Source organism: Ranitomeya imitator, chromosome 1 (assembly GCF_032444005.1).
Source record: "Ranitomeya imitator isolate aRanImi1 chromosome 1, aRanImi1.pri, whole genome shotgun sequence".
In the NCBI taxonomy this organism is placed as follows: Eukaryota; Metazoa; Chordata; class Amphibia; order Anura; family Dendrobatidae; genus Ranitomeya; species Ranitomeya imitator.
In genome coordinates, this window is record NC_091282.1 from 953,211,958 (window position 1) to 953,232,031 (window position 20,074).

Genomic DNA, 20,074 nt, shown 5'->3' on the forward strand with positions numbered 1-20,074 from the left:
TAACAAGAAAATGAGGCCTGAGCCGTACACACAAGCACTTGAAACCACATAAAAATGGCACGCTGGGAAATACATGGCGAGGGCTGGAAAGCTAAATACAGCCGGAATGGAAATCTGCAAGCAGCAAAACAAACATATGATTAAATGTAGATCAAGGCTTCCTGCAGACAAGATGGCATTTGTAGCTTTATACTCTCACACCGGATGGTCATGGTATATTAACAAACAAAACATTAATAAAAATGCAGCAGAGAATGTGCTGTGGTCAATGACAGTCAGAAAGTCACCAATTATGATAGGATTAGACCACCTTGGCTCCTTTCATCATGTTTACATTGTTTTATGTTTCTGACAGTCTCAACACTCTGCCTACAAAGAAGCATGGCGGTGGCTCGGTGATGACTACAGTGAAGCACAGTGGAGGCTCAAGGAGGACTATAAAAAAGGATGGCAGTGGTTTAGGGATAACTACAGGGAATCCGAAGCAGAAATTTTGATAGCAGCTGTTCAAGAGAAAATACATTTTGTCAAAAGGTGTGTCTTGTAATTGCCATCATCTTGTCAAGTCTACCTGCAGTTTCAGGCTAGATTTTAGAATCTTATGCATACATGAGCAATAACACTATTTCTGGCCATAATAGGACCGATTTGCATTTTTAGTAGTTTTTCCGTCTTTATTATAAGCATTTCTCACTGTGTGCACCCTCTGTTCTGTCTCCACATAAGGCAAATGGAGGTGTAGCTGACTGATAAGATGCTGTAGGATTATTCCCCCTATCCCTGTATCCAAGATGAGGAGCAAACAGCTCAAACTCAGCATCCATAGCCTTGAATGTAGAACCACAGCGTGGATACAATTCAAGACTTGGTTTATTTAAATCCAGATACAGAAATGATAACTGTTGGTACAATACTGTAACTTCCTCTGAAGCATGTGACTTCAGGTGCTGCTGGTCAAAATGATAAATTCACAAGCCCAGCACAAGTGGTCCTTGTCTCACAGTAACTCAGGCTACAAAATGGCTGCCTACAGCAAGTGACCCACCTACTGCCATGTGTAGCCACGCCCAGTTTAGACTGATACATAAATATATAATAAACTATAAGTTCTTCTTATCACAGCTGATCAGGCTACTATTTATGATCTCAGTAGGTCCGCCACCTCCACCTGTCCTCCTCAGTTGTGCCTGATAGTAATCTCTGTGTACATGTGTGGATTGTGGAAGGGGATACCAAGAATACAGAGGACTGAGTAGCGGTATAACATTTATCTTTATAGATATATTATACTATTAGGCGACACAGAATGTTTAATCTATCTGTATCAAAAAATAAACACGTTCAATATAATATGTGAATTTTCAGAATTGCTACATACCCAATTCAAGCATTACTTTTAGTTTCTCTGATATGTCCAGACTTTGAAATAACGTCCTTCCCTGAAAATAAAGAAATACATGAGAGAGAGAAAGAAAGCAGGAGGTAAGGTCCTGGATGGCAGGTACAGTGCTGCTCACCATTATTGGCACCTCTTCATTCTTTTCAGACTGTACAATATCTTCAGAAATAATTGTAAATGTACCAGAGTTATATCCTCCGGATTTTTAATTACGGTAGTGGTCCAAAGTAATACAACAATTAAACATTGTTTTTCAACTTACTTGTTGCAGTTTCAAAGAAGAAACAGATTAAACAGCATGTGCAGCAATAAAGGCACCCCTGACTAATACTTGGTTGCACACCCTGCGGCATTGATGACAGCCTCCAAACGCTTCTTGCAGCCATAAATAAGCTTCTTGCATTTTCAGCTAGAATTTTCTTCCACTCTTCCTTTGCAGTTTGTTCAAGCTTTGCAGGGTTCTTTTTCCCAATGGCAGATTTCAGCTCACCCTAAAGATTTTCAATGGCATTGAAGTCAGGACTCATTGCTGACCATTTTAAAACAGTCCATTTTTTTTTTCAACCATTCCTGTGTACTTTTGGATGTGTGCTTTAGGTCTTGCTGGAGGACCCATGATCTTAGACTTAAACTAAGTTTTCTTACACTGGGTAGGACATTTCGCTCTAAAATCTCTTAATAATTCTCTGATTTCACAATTCCTGTGATACGGTCAAGGCCTCCAGTACCAGACGCAGCAAAGCAATCCAACATTATGGATCCTCCACCATGCTTAACTGTTGGTAGGGTGTTCTATTCCTTATAAGCTACATTGCACCATCTGTAAACAAACTATTGCTTTGCATTGCCACAAAGCTCGATTTTTATTTCATCTGTCCACACAACACTTTCCCAGAAGGCTTATGGTTTGTCATGGTATTCTTTGGCAAAGATCAGTCATTCCTTTTTATGTCTTTTCTTCAACAATGTTTTTTTCCTTGGCCTTTGCCCATAAAGCTCTGCTTGGTTTAGTGTGTGGCGAATGGTACTTGTTGAAACCATGACCCCAGACTGTTCCAGGTCGGCCTCCACGTATTTGGATGTTTCATGTGGTGGTTTTTTCACCATTCGCACCAGCCTTCGAACACATTGCATCGATTTTCCTCTTTCCCCCAGGTCCAGGAAGGTTATTGACGATACCATGCTTGGCAAACTTCTTAATAACATTGCGCATTGTTGAAACTGGGATACCAAGGTATTTTTAGATGGCCTTATAGCCTTTGGAAGCCTTGGGTTTGCTAATAATAGCAGTTCTGATGTCCTCTGACAGCTCCTTTGTCTTCACCATTGTGACAAATGAATAGGGCCTACCATGTGGCTTTCTAAAACACTGAAGTCATCATTCAGTGAGTAATTCATGTCACATGGGCACCGACAATTAACCCCTTCACGACCTTGCCCTTTTCCGTTTTTGCGTTCTCGTTTTTTACTACCCTCCTTCCCAGAACCATAACTTTTTATTTTTCCATATGGCCATGTGAGGGCTTGTTTTTTGCGGGACAAGTTGCACTTTTCAACGACATCATTAGTTTTAGCATGTTGTGTACTAGAAAACGGGAAAAAAAATTCCAAGTGCGGTGAAACTGCAGAAAAAGTGCAATCCCACACTTGTTTTTTGTTTGGCTTTTCTGCTAGGTTCACTAAATGCTAAAACTGACCTGCCATTTTGATTCTCCAGGTCATTATGAGTTCATAGACACCAATCATGTCTAGGTTACGTTTTATTTAAGTGGTATAAAAAAAATTCCTAACTTTGCTAAAAAAAAAAAAAAAAAATGTGCAATTTTGCGATACCCGTAGCATCTCCATTTTTCGTGATCTGGGGTCGGGTGAGGGCTTACTATTTGCATGCCAAGCTGGTGTTTTTAACCCCTTTACCCCCAAGGGTGGTTTGCACGTCAATGACCAGGCCAATTTTTACAATTCTGACCACTGTCCCTTTATGAGGTTATAACTCTGGAACGCTTCAACGGATCCCAGTGATTCTGACAGTGTTTTCTCGTGACATATTGTACTTCATCATAGTGGTAAAATTTATTTGATAGTACCTGCGTTTATTTGTGAAAAAAACGGAAATTTGGCGAAAATTTTGAAAATTTCGCAATTTTCAAACTTTGAATTTTTATGCAATTAAATTACAGAGATATATCACACAAAATACTTAATAAGTAACATTTCCCACATGTCTACTTTACATCAGCAGAATTTTGGAACCAAATTTTTTTTTTGTTAGGGAGTTATAAGGGTTAAAAGTTGACCAGCAATTTCTCATTTTTACAACACCATTTCTTTTTTAGGGACCACATCTCATTTGAAGTCATTTTGAGGGGTCTAAATGATAGAAAATACCCAAGGGTGACACCATTCTAAAAACTGCACCCCTCAAGGTGCTCAAAACCACATTCAAGAAGTTTATTAACCCTTCAGGTGTTTAATAGGAATTTTTGGAATGTTTAAATAAAAATGAACATTTAACTTTTTTTCACAAAAAATTTACTTCAGCTCCAATTTGTTTTATTTTACCAAGGGTAACAGGAGAAAATGGACCCCAAAAGTTGTTGTCCAATTTGTCCTGAGTACGTTGATACCCCATATGTGACAGTAAACCACTGTTTGGGCGCATGGGAGAGCTCGGAAGGGAAGGAGCGCCGTTTGACTTTTCAATGCAAAATTGACAGGAATTGAGATGGGACGCCATGTTGCGTTTGGAGAGCCACTGATGTGCCTAAACATTGAAACCCCCCACAAGTGACACCATTTTGGAAAGTAGACCCCCTAAGGAACTTATCTAGAGGTGTGGTGAGCACTTTGACCCACCAACTGCTTCACAGAAGTTTATAATGCAGAACCGTAAAAATAAAAAATCATATTTTTTCACAAAAATTATATTTTTGCCCCCAATTTTTTATTTTTCCAAGGGTAAGAGAAGAAATTGGACCTCAAAAGTTGTTGTCCAATTTGTCCTGAGTACGCTGATACCCCATATGTGGCAGTAAACCACTGTTTGGGCGCATGGGAGAGCTCGGAAGGGAAGGAGCGCCGTTTGACTTTTCAATGCAAAATTGACAGGAATTGAGATGGGACGCCATGTTGCGTTTGGAGAGCCAGTGATGTGCCTAAACATTGAAACCCCCCACAAGTGACACCATTTTGGAAAGTAGACCCCCTAAGGAACTTATCTAGAGGTGTGGTGAGCACTTTGACCCACCAAGTGCTTCACAGAAGTTTATAACGCAGAACCGTAAAAATAAAAAATCATATTTTTTCACAAAAATTATATTTTTGCCCCCAATTTTATAATTTTCCAAGGGTTAGAGAAGAAATTGGACCTCAAAACTTGTTGTACAATTTGTTCTGAGTACGCTGATACCCCATATGTGGGGGTAAACCACTGTTTGGGCACATGGTAGAGCTCGGAAGGGAAGGAGCACCGTTTGACTTTTCATGCCAAAATTGACAGGAATTGAGATGGGACGCCATATTGCATTTGGAGAGCCACTGATGTGCCTAAACATTGAAACCCCCCACAAGTGACACCATTTTGGAAAGTAGACCCCCTAAGGAACTTATCTAGAGGTGTGGTGAGCACTTTGACCCACCAAGTGCTTCACAGAAGTTTATAATGCAGAGCCATAAAAATAAAACAAATAATTTTTTCCCACAAAAATTATTTTTTAGCCCCCAGTTTTGTATTTTCCCTAGGGTAACAGGAGAAATTGGACCCCAAAAGTTGTTGTCCAATTTGTCCTGAGTACGCTGATACCCCATATGTGGCGGGGGAACCACCATTTGGGCGCATGGGAGGGCTCGGAAGGGAAGGAGCGCCATTTGGAATGCAGACTTAGATGGAATGGTCTGCAGGCGTCACATTGCGTTTGCAGAGCCCCTAATGTACCTAAACAGTAGAAACCCCCACAAGTGACACCATTTTGGAAAGTAGACCCCCTAAGGAACTCATACAACGCAGAGCCGTGCAAATAAAAAATATTTTTTTTTCCACAAAAATTATATTTTAGCCCCCAGTTTTGTATTTTTCCAAGGGTAGCAGGAGAAATTGGACCCTAAATGTTGTTGACCAATTTGTCCTGAGTACGCTGATACCCGATATGTGGGGGGGAACCACCGTTTGGGCGCATGGGAGGGCTCGGAAGGGAAGGAGCATCATTTGGAATGCAGACTTAGATGGATTGGTCTGCAGGCGTCACATTGCATTTGCAGAGCCCCTAATGTACCTAAACAGTAGAAACCCCCCACAAGTGACCCCATATTGGAAACTAGACCCCTCAATGAACCTATCTAGATGTGTTGTGAGAACTTTGAACCCCCAAGTGTTTCACTACAGTTTATAACGCAGAGCAGTGAAAATAAAAAATCTTTTTTTTTCCCACAAAAATTATTTTTTAGCCCCCAGTTTTGTATTTTCCCAAGGGTAACAGGAGAAATTGGACCACAAAAGTTGTTGTCCTATTTGTCCTGAGTACGCTGATACTGCATATGTTGGGGTAAACCCCTGTTTGGGCACACGGGAGAGCTCGGAAGGGAAGGAGCACTGTTTTACTTTTTCAACGCAGAATTGGCTGGAATTGAGATCGGACGCCATGTCGTGTTTGGAGAGCCCCTGATGTGCCTAAATAGTGTAAACCCCCCAATTATAACTGAAACCCTAATCCAAACACACCCCTAACCCTAATTCCAACGGTAACCCTAACCACACCTCTAACCCTGACACACCCCTAACCCTAATCCCAACCCTATTCCCAACTGTAAATGTAATCTAAACCCTAACCCTAACTTTAGCCCCAACTATAACTGTAGCCCCAACCCTAACCCTAGCCCTAACCCTAGCCCTAACCCTAATCCTAGCCCTAACTCTAGCCCTAACCCTAGCCCTAAACCTAGCCCTAACCCTAGCCCTAACCCTAGCCCTAACCCTAGCCCTAATCCTAACCCTAGCCCTAACCTTAGCCCTAATGGGAAAATGGAAATAAATACATTTTTTTTTATTTTTCCATAACTAAAGGGGTGATGAAGGGGGGTTTGATTTACTTTTATAGCGAGTTTTTTTGCGGATTTTTATGATTGGCAGCCGTCACACACTGAAAGACGCTTTTTATTGCAAAAAATATTTTTTGCGTTACCACATTTTGAGAGCTATAATTTTTCCATATTTTGGTCCACAGAGTCATGTGAGGTCTTGTTTTTTGCGGGACGAGTTGACGTTTTTATTGGTAACATTTTCGGGCACGTGACATTTTTTGATCGCTTTTTATTCCGATTTTTGTGAGGAAGAATGACCAAAAACCAGCTATTCATGAATTTCTTTTGGGGGAGGCGTTTATACCGTTTCGCGTTTGGTAAAATTGATAAAGCAGTTTTATTCTTCGAGTCAGTACGATTACAGCGACACCTCATTTATATCATTTTTTTATGTTTTGGCGCTTTTATACGATAAAAACTATTTTACAGAAAAAATAATTATTTTTGCATCGCTTTATTCTGAGGACTATAACTTTTTTATTTTTTTCGCTGATGATGCTGTATGGCGGCTCGTTTTTTGTGGGACAAGATGACGTTTTCAGTGGTACCATGGTTATTTATATCTGTCTTTTTGATCGCGTGTTATTCCACTTTTTGTTCGGCGGTATGATAATAAAGCGTTGTTTTTTGCCTCGTTTTTTTTTTTTTTTCTTACGGTGTTTACTGAAGGGGATAACTAGTGGGCCAGTTTTATAGGTCGGGTCGTTACGGACGCGGCGATACTAAATATGTGCACTTTTATTGTTTTTTTTTTTTTATTTAGATGAAGAAATGTATTTATGGGAATAATATTTTTTTTTTTTCATTATTTAGGAATATTTTTTTTTATTTTTTTTTACACATTTGGAAATTTTTTTTTTTAACTTTTTTACTTTGTCCCAGGGGGGGACATCACAGATCAGTGATCTGACAGTGTGCACAGCACTCTGTCAGATCACTGATCTGACATGCAGCGCTGCAGGCTTCACAGTGCCTGCTCTGAGCAGGCTCTGTGAAGCCACCTCCCTTCCCTGCAGGACCCGGATCCGTGGCCATCTTGGATCCGGGCCTGGAGCAGGGAGGGAAGGAGGTAAGACCCTCGCAGCAACGCGATCACATCGCGTTGCTGCGGGGGGCTCAGGGAAGCCCGCAGGGAGCCCCCTCCCTGCGCGGTGCTTCCCTGTACCGCCGGCACATCGCGATCATCTTTGATCGCGGTGTGCCGGGGGTTAATGTGCCGGGAGCGGTCCGTGACCGCTCCTGGCACATAGTGCCGGATGTCAGCTGCGATAAGCAGCTGACACCCGGCCGCGATCGGCGGCGCTCCCCCCGTGAGCGCTGCCGATCGCTATGACGTACTATCCCGTCCAGGGTCAGATAAGCCCAGGGCACCTCGACGGGATAGTACGTCTAAGGTCACAGAGGGGTTAATGATACCATTTTTGTGCAGATACTTTCTTTTGATCGCCCGTTATTACATTTTAATGCAATGTCACGGCGACCAAAAATAACGTAATTCTGGCGTTTCGATTTTTTTTCTCGCTGGGCTGCTTAGCGATCAGGTTAATCCTTTTTTTTCTATTGATAGATCGGGCGATTCTGAACGCGGCGATACCAAATATGTGTAGGTGTGATATTTTTTTATTGTTTTATTTTGAATGGGGTGAAAGGGGGGTGATTTGAACTTTTATATTTTTTTTTTTTTCACATTTTTTTTTACTTTTGCCATGCTTCAATAGCCTCAATGGGAGGCTAGAAGCTGGCATAGCCTGATCGCCTCTGCTACATAGCAGCGATCATCAGATCGCTCCTATGTAGCTGAATTAAAGGCTTGCTATGAGCGCCGATCACAGGGTGGCGCTCACAGCAAGCTGGCATCAGCAACCATAGAGGTCTCAAGGAGACCCGATCATGTGACGGGGGTCGGCGATGCGATCATTTCCGGCCCGATGGCTGGAAGCGTCGGTTAAATGCTGCTGTCAGCATTTGACAGCCGCATTTAACTAGCTAATAGCGGCGGGTGAATCGTTATTTCACCCGCCGCTATTGCGGGCACATGTCAGCTGTTCAAAACAGCTGACATGTCCCGGCTTTGAGGTGCGCTCACCGCCGGAGCCCACATCAAAGCAGGGGATCTGACCTCTGCAGTAATAGTACGGCGGAGGTCGGTAAGGGGTTAATCACAGGTGATTCTCACTAGTGATTTACCACAGGTGAGTGAAAATGTGTTTCCATACTAATTTAATGTAAAGGGTGCAATACCAGTGTTTCTCAGCAAGCTTTAGGTTTTTCTATTTTTCCCTCCCTTTGTTTTAGTTTTATATTAGCATTTATCGTTTGCTCTTTTGTATTTAACATGAGTGCCCTATACAAAATAACTGTTTCAATTGATTCATTTTTTTCAGGAGGTATTCCACATTATCTACTTAAACTTCATGGGTGCCAATAACGATAATCAGAACTGTATGTGTTAATAAGGTGGCTGGATTCGGTGACATAAGTCCGAGGAAAAAGTACATCAGTAACAACAGGTTACTGAGATGGTTTTATTTTGACTGGCTTTTGGGTATGAGATTAAGGAGCAAAGAGAGCCTGGGTGGGAACGGTCGCTCCCAAAGTCTATTCCGGGACTAACAGGCCTAATAACAGGCAGCTGGGTTAGCTCAATAAATGCGGTTGTGCTGAGGCAGAGAAAAAATGATCATGGTGGATAGTCTATGTTAGAGTTTGAGAAGTGCATCTGACAGCAAATTGGTGTGACTGTCTGATTTGTTTTGCCTTACCCAAAAGAAAAGACTGTTTTGTTATTCATTTGTGCTCAAGAAATACTGTTTTACTTTACATTTTTGCCTGTGCGTATCCAAGCAGCTACCAGAGAGCCAAAACCCGCAAAATATACATGCACAGAATCTTCATCTTTAATTAATCTGAAACAAATGAGATGCAATTGAAGTGTAAACTTTCAGGTTTAAATAAATGAGTTGAACTAAAACATCCTGTGAAACGTTTAGGAATTGTAAACATTTTTCTACAAAGCCTCCTCATATCAGTTGTTCAGAAGTAATTGTACAAATTAGCTTCACCATAAACAAAATGTTCATTTCTAATACTTTGTAGAGAATCCTTTGAGGGTAATGACTGCTTGCAGTATGGGAGTCAGGGATGTCACCAAATGCTGGGTTTCCTCCTTTGTGATGCTTTGCTAGGCCTTTACTGCAGCTGACTTCAGTTGTTGCTTGCTTGTGGGTCTTCATGCCTCTCGTGATTGACTCCGCCATTGAAGAATATTCCACTTCTTTGCATTAAAAAACTCCTGGGTTGCTACTGCATATGTTTTTAGTCATTGTCCATCAGTACTGTGAAGCGCCTTCCAATCTACTTTGCTGCATTTGGTTGAATCTGAGAAGAAAGTATAGCCATGTACACTTTAGAATTAATCCGGCCCGATAATGTCTTCAGTCACATCATATTATCAATAAACACTAGTGACCCAGTTCCACTGGAAGCCATGCATGCCCATGACATCACACTGCCTCCACCATGCTTTACAGTGTTGTGTGCTTTAGATCATGAGTCGTTCCAAGGATACTCCATACTTACTTCTTCCCATAATTGTGGTACAGGTTGATCTTCATTTAATCGGTCCAAAGAATGGTTTTCCAGAACTGGGCTGACATCTTTAGATTTTTTTTTTGGCGAAGTCTAATCTGGCCTTTCTATTTTTAAGGCTAATTAATGGTTTGCACCTTGTGGTGAACTCTCTGTATTAGCTCTCATGAAGTCTACTTACTACAGTAGACTTAGATAACGAAACACCTTACTAAAGAATGTTCTTCACTGCATGTTGTGAAGGGGTTTTTCTTCACCATGGAAAGAATTCTGAGATCATCCATCACTGTTGTCTCCAGTGGACATCCAGGCCTTTTTGAGTTCCCAAGCTCACCATTGCACTGCTTTATTTTTTTGCAAAATGGACAAAAAACTGTTGATTTCACCACTCCAAACATTTCTGCTATCTCTCTGATGGATTTCTTCTTTTTCTTAGCCTCATAATGGTCTGTTTCTCTTCAATTGAGAGGTCCTTTAACTGCATGTTGTGTGTTCACAGTAACAGATTTCAAGCGCAAATATCACACCTGGAATCATCACCAGACTTTTACCTGCTTAAATGATGATATATTAACAAGGGAATAGCCAATGTATCCCATTAAAAAGCTTTTGACATAATTGTCTAATTAATTTTGGTCCCTTTAAAAAGAGGAAGCTACATATTAAAGAGCTGTAATTCCTAAACCCTTATTTGAATTAGGATGTGAATACCCTCAAATTAAAGCTGAGAATCTGCACTCTAAACGCATATTAATTATGTAACTTGGATCATTAATATGTTTTGGTAAACAGCTAAAATGCCTAAACTTGTGTCACTCTAGAAATATTTCTCGACCTAACTGTACATACTGTAATATATACTGTACATATATACCGTATATACTCGAGTTTAAGCCGAGATTTTCAGCCCAAATTTTTGGGCTGAAAGTGCCCCTCTCGGCTTATACTCGAGTCACGGTAGCGGTGGGGTCGGCGGGTGAGGGGGAGAGGGCGCTGAGGCATACTTACCTAGTCCCAGCGATCCTCGCGCTGTCCCTGCCGTCCCACGGTCTTCTGTGCTGCAGCTTCTTCCCCTCTTCAGCGGTCACGTGGGACCGCTCATTAGAGAAATGAATAGGCGGCTCCACCTCCCATAGGGGTGGAGCCGCCTATTCATTTCTCTAATCAGCGGTGCCGGTGACCGCTGACAGGAAGAGGCTGCAGCACAGAAGACGGGGAGGAAGGCAGGGAGCGCCAGGATCGCTAGGACTAGGTAAGTATGTTATATTTACCTGTCCACGTTCCAGCCGCCGGGCGCCGCTCCATCTTCCCGGCGTCTATCTGCGCTCTGACTGTTCAGGTCAGAGGGCGCGATGACGCATATAGTGTGCGCGGCGCCCTCTGCCTGATCAGTCAGAGCGGAGAGACGCTGGGACCGGACACCGGGAGCTGCAATCAAGAGAGGTGAGTATGGCTTTTTTTTTTTGTTTTATTGCAGCAGCGGCACAGATTTATGTGCAGCATCTATGGGGCAGTATGAACGGCACACAGCACCATATGGGGCATCTGTGCAGCATCTATGGGGCAATATGAACGGCACACAGCACTATATGGGGCATCTGTGCAGCATCTATGGGGCAATATGAACGGCACACAGCACTATATGGGGCATCTGTGCAGCATCTATGGGGCAATATGAACGGTGCAGAGCACTGTGGGGCATCTGTGCAGCATCTATGGGGCAATATGAACGGTGCAGAGCACTATATGGGGCATCTGTGCAGCATCTATGGGGCAATATGAACGGTGCAGAGCACTGTATGGGGCATCTGTGCAGCATCTATGGGGCAATATGAACGGTGCAGAGCACTGTATGGGGCATCTGTGCAGCATCTATGGGGCAATATGAACGGTGCAGAGCACTATATGGCACAGCTATGGGGAAATAATGATCTATTTTTATTTTTGAAATTCACCGGTAAATGCTGCATTTCCACCCTAGGCTTATACTCGAGTCAATAAGTTTTCCCAGTTTTCTGTGGCAAAATTAGGGGGGTCGGCTTATACTCGAGTATATACGGTATATATATATATATATATATATATATATATATATATTTCTGCTCTGTGCTGTACTCAGCCATTTCTGCAGTCCCATATAGACAGTCAATGAATGTTATCATGTCACTTTGTTCAACTGCAACATGTAGAGGTCACAGACATGAGAAATGGATCCTCTATTCTGTGGATAAGTGATAAATCTGATTAGTAGGAAAACCACATTTTAACCAAATTACTAACAAACTGCCATTATATAAAACGAATATACCTCAGAGTATCAGAAACATACAAGTTAGACTTCACATACCATACATAGTTCAAATAAAATCACCCCCAACGACCACACATCTGACTTGGGTCCTGAAGGCAGAGGTCTCTCACACTGAGTGGGATCTTTTGGTTTATTTATTCCCAAGGCGATTACTTCCGGAGCCAAATAAGAGGGGCATCTAAAGAGAAAGAAGCAGAAGTATATTGAAGGTGTAGTCACTAATATGACTATGACTAGAGATGGGCGAATATGACACCTAGTGTCCGTGCACGGACCCCGAACATTGACTTCTCCCGGATGTCCATGTTACTGTTCAGATTTAGCAGCCCAAACAAAGCTAGCTGAAAAGCTGTAGCGTAGCCAATCAACAAGATGGATCATCAGGTAAGGATCATCAGGGGAAGAAAGAGGATCACTATGGGACGCGGCTCACTGTAGTTGCCTCCCATCTACAAGCCCTCTTTCTTCCCCTGATGAACATGTCGAACATAGGGTGCCAACCTCAGCGGTAAGGTAGGGTAAGGAAGGGAGAATTTACTAACCCCCCAGATTATCTTTCCTATTTTAGAGAAGATTATGCTATTTATCTCTTTGATCCCAACTTATGGGTAATTTTACCTTTATTAAATAAAAGTTATATTTTAGGAGTATTACTTTCTACTCTTGTTTGATAATCTTGATTTATACTCCAGTCCTTATAATAACTGGTTTAAATCATATACATTATCCTATATAACAGATGGAATATACAGGATAATATGTGATAATAAAACATGTGGGACTGGTATCTCATATACTATGACCTATTATCTCTCCGAATAGACACACTGAATGGCTCCAGTGGCTTCTAGCCCATGTGCAGTGTACAGATGAAAGAGAAGCCATCAAGCACTGCATCCCTGCACAAGTGGAAAAAAAAACTTCCTTGTGATGAAGTATCCCGTCCACAGCACCTAAGGGTATGTGCGGTTTGTGTAAACGTGTTTTTTAGGCCCCTTTCACGTGTCAGTGTCTCTGGTATGTGTGGTGACAGTTTTCACACGTACCGGAGACACACTCGCACACACATTATAATTTAAGGGGTTGCGGCATGTGACCCACACGTAGACATGTCCGTATTTGTGCTCATGGATGACATAAAGCGTGACATGCCTGTGCCGTCCTTAGTGACATGTACCGGAATAAAAAGCAGAATAGAAATGACAGATGTTTTTGTGTTAAAGATGTTCTAAGATAGAGATAGATATCGTAAATAGATAGACAGACAGATATGGGATAGATATTCGTGAGATCTATAATTAGTGCTTTCCGTGTGTAGTTTACAGTACATGGATTAATATGGGCATACAGGTAATAGAAATGTTACAGTAGTCCTACCTGTATGCCTCATATTAAATGGTCTTGATTCTGAGAAATGTTGTATTTTGTCTTTATGTTAATGATTTCTTCCAGGCTCTGGGACGTGCGGTGCCTTGAAGAAATCCCTGCCTCCTCTCCTCATTACAATACTATCCCCTTCCATCAGCAGCGTCTCCCTCAGAAACACATACCTCATCCTCCCTTCTGTGGGCGCTGCATTTAGGGATCTTCTGCGCAGGCGCTGGTGAGTCACTGTGACCTTCTGTGTGCACGCCAATGGTCTCCCCACTTCCTCCCTGCATAGTCATCGCCATGTATACATGGTTCCTAGAGATGACTGTGGAGGGAGGAAGTTTGGAGAGCATATTATCATGGCGCACACCGGAGGTCACAGTGACTCACCAGCGCCTGTGCAGAAGATCCCTGAATGCAGCGCCCACAGAAGGGAGGATGAAGTATGTATTTCTGAAAAAGTGCAGGGCACAGGTGCAGGATTACAGGGCCATAACTGACGCTGATGGGAGGGAGTAAGTATTACAATGAAGACCGGAGGCAGGGATTTCTTCCAGGCACCGCACGCCTGGAGCCTGGAAGAAATCATTAACATAAAGACAGAATATAACATTTCTCAGGATCAAGACCGTTAATATGAGGCATACAGGTAGGACTAGTGTAACATGTCTGTTACCTGTATGCCCATATTAATAGGTCTTATACGTTCTGGGGGTGACAGATTCCCTTTAAGCTAAAAAAATAAATGAAAAAATAGGTCCCCCCTATTTTTGATAACCAGCAAAGGTAAAGCAGACAGCTGTGAGCGGATCTAATCAAGCTGGGAAGGTTCATGGTTATTGGGCTCTTCCCAGCCTAAAAATACAAGCCTGCAGCTGCCCCAGAGGTGGAGCATGACATAAGATCTGCCAATTCTGGCACTTTGCCAGGCTCATCCCGATTGCCCTGATGCGGTGGCTATCGGGGTAATGGCATTGATGGGGTTGATGTCGGCTGTGATTTGTCAAAAATCACAGCTGGCATCAAGCCCTGGGTTTAGTAATGGAGAGGTGTCTATCATACACCCCCATTACTAACACTGTAATAGAAAAAGAAAAAACACTGAAAAGCGGGGGAAAAATCCAAGTGCGTTGAAGTTGCAAAAAAAGTGTAATTTCACAATTATTTTGAGGGTTTTTTTATTTATAATTTAATTAAGTGTTTAAAAAAATAGAAATGTGTAAGATTTTTTTTTTGCTTATGTTGTCATTTTTCGAGCCTGTAATGTTTTCATTTTTCGGGATATGTGGCTGTGTGAGGGCTTATTTTTTGCACTCTGAGCTGATGTTTTTACGGATTCCATTTTGAGATAGATACAATGTTTTCATCGCATCTTATTGCATTTCATTGCAATGTTGCAGCAGCCAAAAAAAGTAATTCTGGGGTTCTTATTTTTCGTTACACCATTTGCCGATCATATTAATTTACTGTATATTTTGATAGATCAGACTTTTATGAAAGCAACAATATCAAATATGTGTATTTTACATTTTTTTTAACTGTTATTTTTAATTGGTAAAAAGGGGGTGATTTAAAAAAAAATGTTTTTTTTTTTTTTTTTACTGTATTTAATAGTCCCCTTAGTGGACTTGAAGCTGTGATTATCTGATTGCTTGTGCTATACATAGCAGTGTATTAGTACGGCTATGTATAGTGAAAATCACTATCTCTTATGAACACCAGCTACAGGCTGGCTTTCACAGGAGGATCGTAATGACAGCAGGTATAGGAGATCATTAGCAGACCCCTGGCTGCCATGACAACCCATCGGCGCCCTGCGATCACATCATGGAACAACGTGCTCCCTGCTGGCACGTGTTAAATGCCGCTGCCCCACCCATGGCTATTAAGGGCACCACTATGGATGGTTAAATCAGCCATCATATGCGGGGCATGATGTGGGGTCGGTGTGCTAGCTTGCATCATAGTCATAGACAAAACTCATGACGTACATGTACATCAAAAGTCGTGAAGCGGTTAACCTATTCAGGTTTCCAAAGATGCCAACCTGTTAAAAGAAGTGAACAGATCTTCTTAATTTTGTTGTTTAATCCGACAAGGAAAAAATCCCAAAATAACAGTAAATAAACTTCAAGCAGGTACACAAACTATTAGAAAAAACAAACAAATATATTTTTGGTATCGCTGCATTTGTAAAAGTTCGAGCTATCAAAATATAAAATAAATTAATCTGATTGGTAAACAGTGCAACGGAAAAAAAAATGAAACGTCAGAATTACGTGTTTTTTGGCTGCCGCAACATTGCAATAAAATGCAATAAGAGTCAATCAAAACATTGTATGTACCCCAAAATGGTATCAGTAAAAAATCAGCTCAGAGCGCACAAAATATATAACATGGGCAACAGTGTATCCTCAATTACTCTAGCGTTGATGTAAATGATAAAAGTGATATCTTGTTAGACTGTTTGGCTGCTATGTGTTAATACATGGAAAAGCAGCAATAGTTTTCCCTCAAAAAATATAACTGAAAAAAATCTTGCTATCTGCAGCGAGTATTTATGGACTGGTCATCATACCAGTAACAGTACCACTTTGGTGACATTATTATAATTTCTTCTTTTAGCTATGGTATCAGACCAACCAGACGATTTATTACACTGAATGTATGGCTGACACCGCACAGCTTCCTCTACACTGCAACCATACTGCCACCTACTGGTACATTACATTACGGCACGAACTAATCATCTTACCCGATTGGAAAGTCTACATCTGCTCCATGATCTGTTATGTAATAGAGACCAAATTTCGCCATCTTAACATGACCCTGAAAAAGAAAGATAATTACAAAATAATATTCACAATACAAACTGTAGACACACAGCGGGCGGCCGGCACAGTTGGAAAGGGGTATCAGAAATGAAAACCTCTAACTGAACATATCATTTAGCTACAACTAGCAATATAAACCCATCACACAAACATGGGAGAGTCTATTGTAATACCCCAATATGGCTACAGACATGTCCAGCGCTGCTCATCTGTATGGCAATTGGCAGGCGAAGGGAGATAAGTGTATTTTAGTTCTTCTCTATAGTGGAGATGCTTTATATATGGACATGTCTGTAGCCATATTGGGGTATTACAATAGACTCTCCTATCGTGGACATTATGGCCCTATAAGCACGTAGGCCAAATATCCCTCTCCCCTTTCGCCGATAAGCCAGTATCTTTGCCTACTGTGTTCCTTATTTTGTTTTTATCTCTGTGGGGATCTAGGGTTCCTTTAGCATAGGAGTATCTCTGTCTATTTACAGCGGTTTCCTTAGTCCGTGGGTAGTGGGCTTTCCCAGGGGATATAGGGTATTACAGGGCCCCTAGGGATAGCCACCGTGGAGTGGGGGCGCCATATCGTTTTCCCCCATAGGGTGCCAACCCCCACAGGTAGGAAGGAGCGAGAATAGCATACATTAGGGACACCTAGTTGCTCCATTTTTATTAAGTGTGTGCAGCTTCAACAACCCGAGGTCATACAGCTGTGCCTTTGTCCTGCTTCTCTTCTATGGTATGTGACTCTCATAACACTCTGTTAGTTATTCAAGTAAATACATTTTTGGACTCAAACACCTTATACGTTGAAGTCAGACCAAATTATTAATCCCATAAATTGTTATAGGTCTGTATGAATGAAACAAGAATAAAATAGAAACAACGTGGTGGGAAACCACAGCCAGCTCACCAACCTAGCCCGCAGGTGCACGGAACTTCGTCTTGATGGGACGAGATGTGTGACACAAAAATAAGGTGACGTTCCAGTTCCTTAAAAATTTTAACTTTATTAGTCCTGGTTAAAAAATATTGCAGCGGTGAAAAAACTCCCTGTACAGCGTAATTCCAAGGGGTTAAAGCGTTGAATTTCGATCTGAGACAAGATCTTTAAATCAAAGGATATCAAAGGATAAAGATCTGGTCTCAGATCGAAACGCGACGCTTTAACCCCTTGGAATCACATTATACAGGGAGTTTTTTCACCGCTGCAATATTTTTTAACCAGGACTAATAAAGTTTACATTTTGAAGGAGCTGGAGCATCACCTTATTTATGAATGAAACAGCCCTTAAGCATATAATGACCCGGAGTAATTAAGAGTCAGCCTTAGTTCTGAATGTCAAGGTCTTATTAGATGGTATAATAAGTTGGGTGGGTGTCACTGGCACCAGTGATCCCCGGGTCGGACCTATCCGGTATTGGCTACGGGGATCTTCGGCACAACGCTCTGCAGGGAAGTGTGCTGCTCAGAGCTGCGGCGGCTGAGCGATTAAGCACTGCTGCCCGCTTGACATAAGAGGCGGTGGGAGAAAGTGTGCTGATCAGGCACGCTAATTCCCCGTCCTCTAAATTTCAGGATCTGATCGAATCAACAGGCTACGCTACCTCTAAGGTCAGTACCCGGGTCTCCTTGCGAGACCATACAGGAGTAACATAGCGTGACTGATTTATTGTGCCTATATTAATCTGAGATCATATCAGCTCAGTGTATTGTCCCAGGGGAACCGGCTTTTTCTACAGGCCAAATTTATGTATGAGATAGCCAAGATGATTGCCTATAAAATTATGGCAGTCTCACGTTCAAAGCAGTAGTGGATGGTGAGATATGGAGCCTGAAAGTGAAAAGTTCAAAACATTGTTCCCTTTTGCTCGTCAGTGTACATTGTGTATACTTTGTGGCTGCACGCCCATTCCCTATCCATGATATTTCCATGTAGAGTTGGTTGTATCTAAACTGTTGCAGCTTAAAACCACAAATTTGTTTTGGATTATCTCACAGGACTTACTTGTGATGGCTGCTCTTAAGGCAATTCTATCCAGCAAGTATTTGCCTTGTAGCAGTGCAATTCTCCGCTAAATATATTCTTGTACTTACAGTATCTCGTTGGAACACTTACTACAAGTAAATAGTAGCAGCTTCGAAAACTAATCAGACTTGTGTCCTTTTCATTATACCAAAATGCGTTTTTATGAGAATATGTTTCATGTGGTTTTTGGGACCAATTTTTCCCGCATTTTGCTGCACAGTTATGGCATTAATTTTTCCACTACTTATTTAATAACCTGAACTCAATACACTTCAATGAAGAAAAGCAAGCCGAAAACAACATGGTATAGAGCTGAAGTAGTGGAAAAACAAGATTACAGTTGCTTGAATAGCAGTATCTAGTCAATTCCAAGTATTAGTGCCTTTTCGAGTCAAAGCTAACTGAAGATCTACTGCCACTTTAAAATATTTCTTAATCAACTGGGGGTAATAGTTTGCAAAGTCTTGGAACTTTGGGGGGTTTAACGGTCAATGAACTGTGGCCAATTCAATGTAGCAGAAACTTTGTCAGAAATCATCCAGACATCTTGAAGAGATGATGTAACCGAAAAATGGCAGTTTACGATACTGTAAGGGATATTTTTTACTTCCTCAAATAGATGTTGTCGCAATCTTTTCATAATGAAGCAGACATGAAGACAATGTGAGTCTAAAGGTACCTTCACACATAACGATATCGTTACAACGTCACGCTTTTTTGTGACGTAGCAACATCTCGCTAACGATCTCCTTATGTGTGACAGCGACCAACGATCAGGCCCCTGCTGGGAGATCGTTGGTCATGGGGAATGATCAGGACCTTTTTTTGGTCGCTGATCACCCGCTGTATCGGCGTGTGACGCCGATCCAGCGATGTGTTCACTTGTAACCAGGGTAAATATCGGGTTACTAAGCGCAGAGCCGCGCATAGGCTACGCTCACATTTGCGTTGTGCGCCGCTGCGTCGGCGACGCAACGCACAACGCAAATAAAAACGCACCAAAACGCACGCTAAAACGCTGCGTTTTGCGACGCATGCGTCCTTTTTTGCCGAAATTTGGACGCAAAAAAAATGCAACTTGTTGCGTTTTCTGCGCCCAACGCTTGTGACAAAATAAACGCATGCGTCGCACAACGCAGCACAACGCATGTCCATGCGCCCCCCATGTTAAATATAGGGGCGCATGACGCATGCGTCGCCGCTGCGGCGCCCGACGCAATCACGCAAAACGCTAATGTGAACGTAGCCTTAGTAACCCGATATTTACCCTGATTACCATTGTAAAAGTAAAAAAAAACACTACATACTTACATTCCGATGTCTGTCACGTCCCCCGCCGTCAGCTTCCCTGCACTGACTGTCAGCGCCGCCGGCCGTAAAGCAGAGCACAGCAGTGATGTCACCGCTGTGCTCTGCTTTACGGCCGGCGCTGACACAGTCAGGGCGGGAAGCTGACGGCGGGGGACGTGAC

The 20,074-nt window shown here is 42.1% G+C and overlaps 1 protein-coding gene across 2 annotated transcripts in view; it reads right to left on the reverse strand.

The window, feature by feature from the left end:
* TBCK (TBC1 domain containing kinase) overlaps nt 1–20,074 on the reverse strand; it is a 494,232-nt gene that overhangs the window by 368,725 nt on the left and 105,433 nt on the right. For both annotated transcript variants that reach the window (XM_069743716.1, XM_069743717.1), the window contains exons 5-7: nt 16,501–16,574; nt 12,411–12,552; nt 1,379–1,439 (exon numbers count right to left, since the gene is read on the reverse strand). In XM_069743716.1, coding sequence (XP_069599817.1) covers nt 1,379–1,439; nt 12,411–12,552; nt 16,501–16,574 — 277 coding nt within the window. The remainder of the gene's footprint in view (nt 1–1,378; nt 1,440–12,410; nt 12,553–16,500; nt 16,575–20,074) is intronic.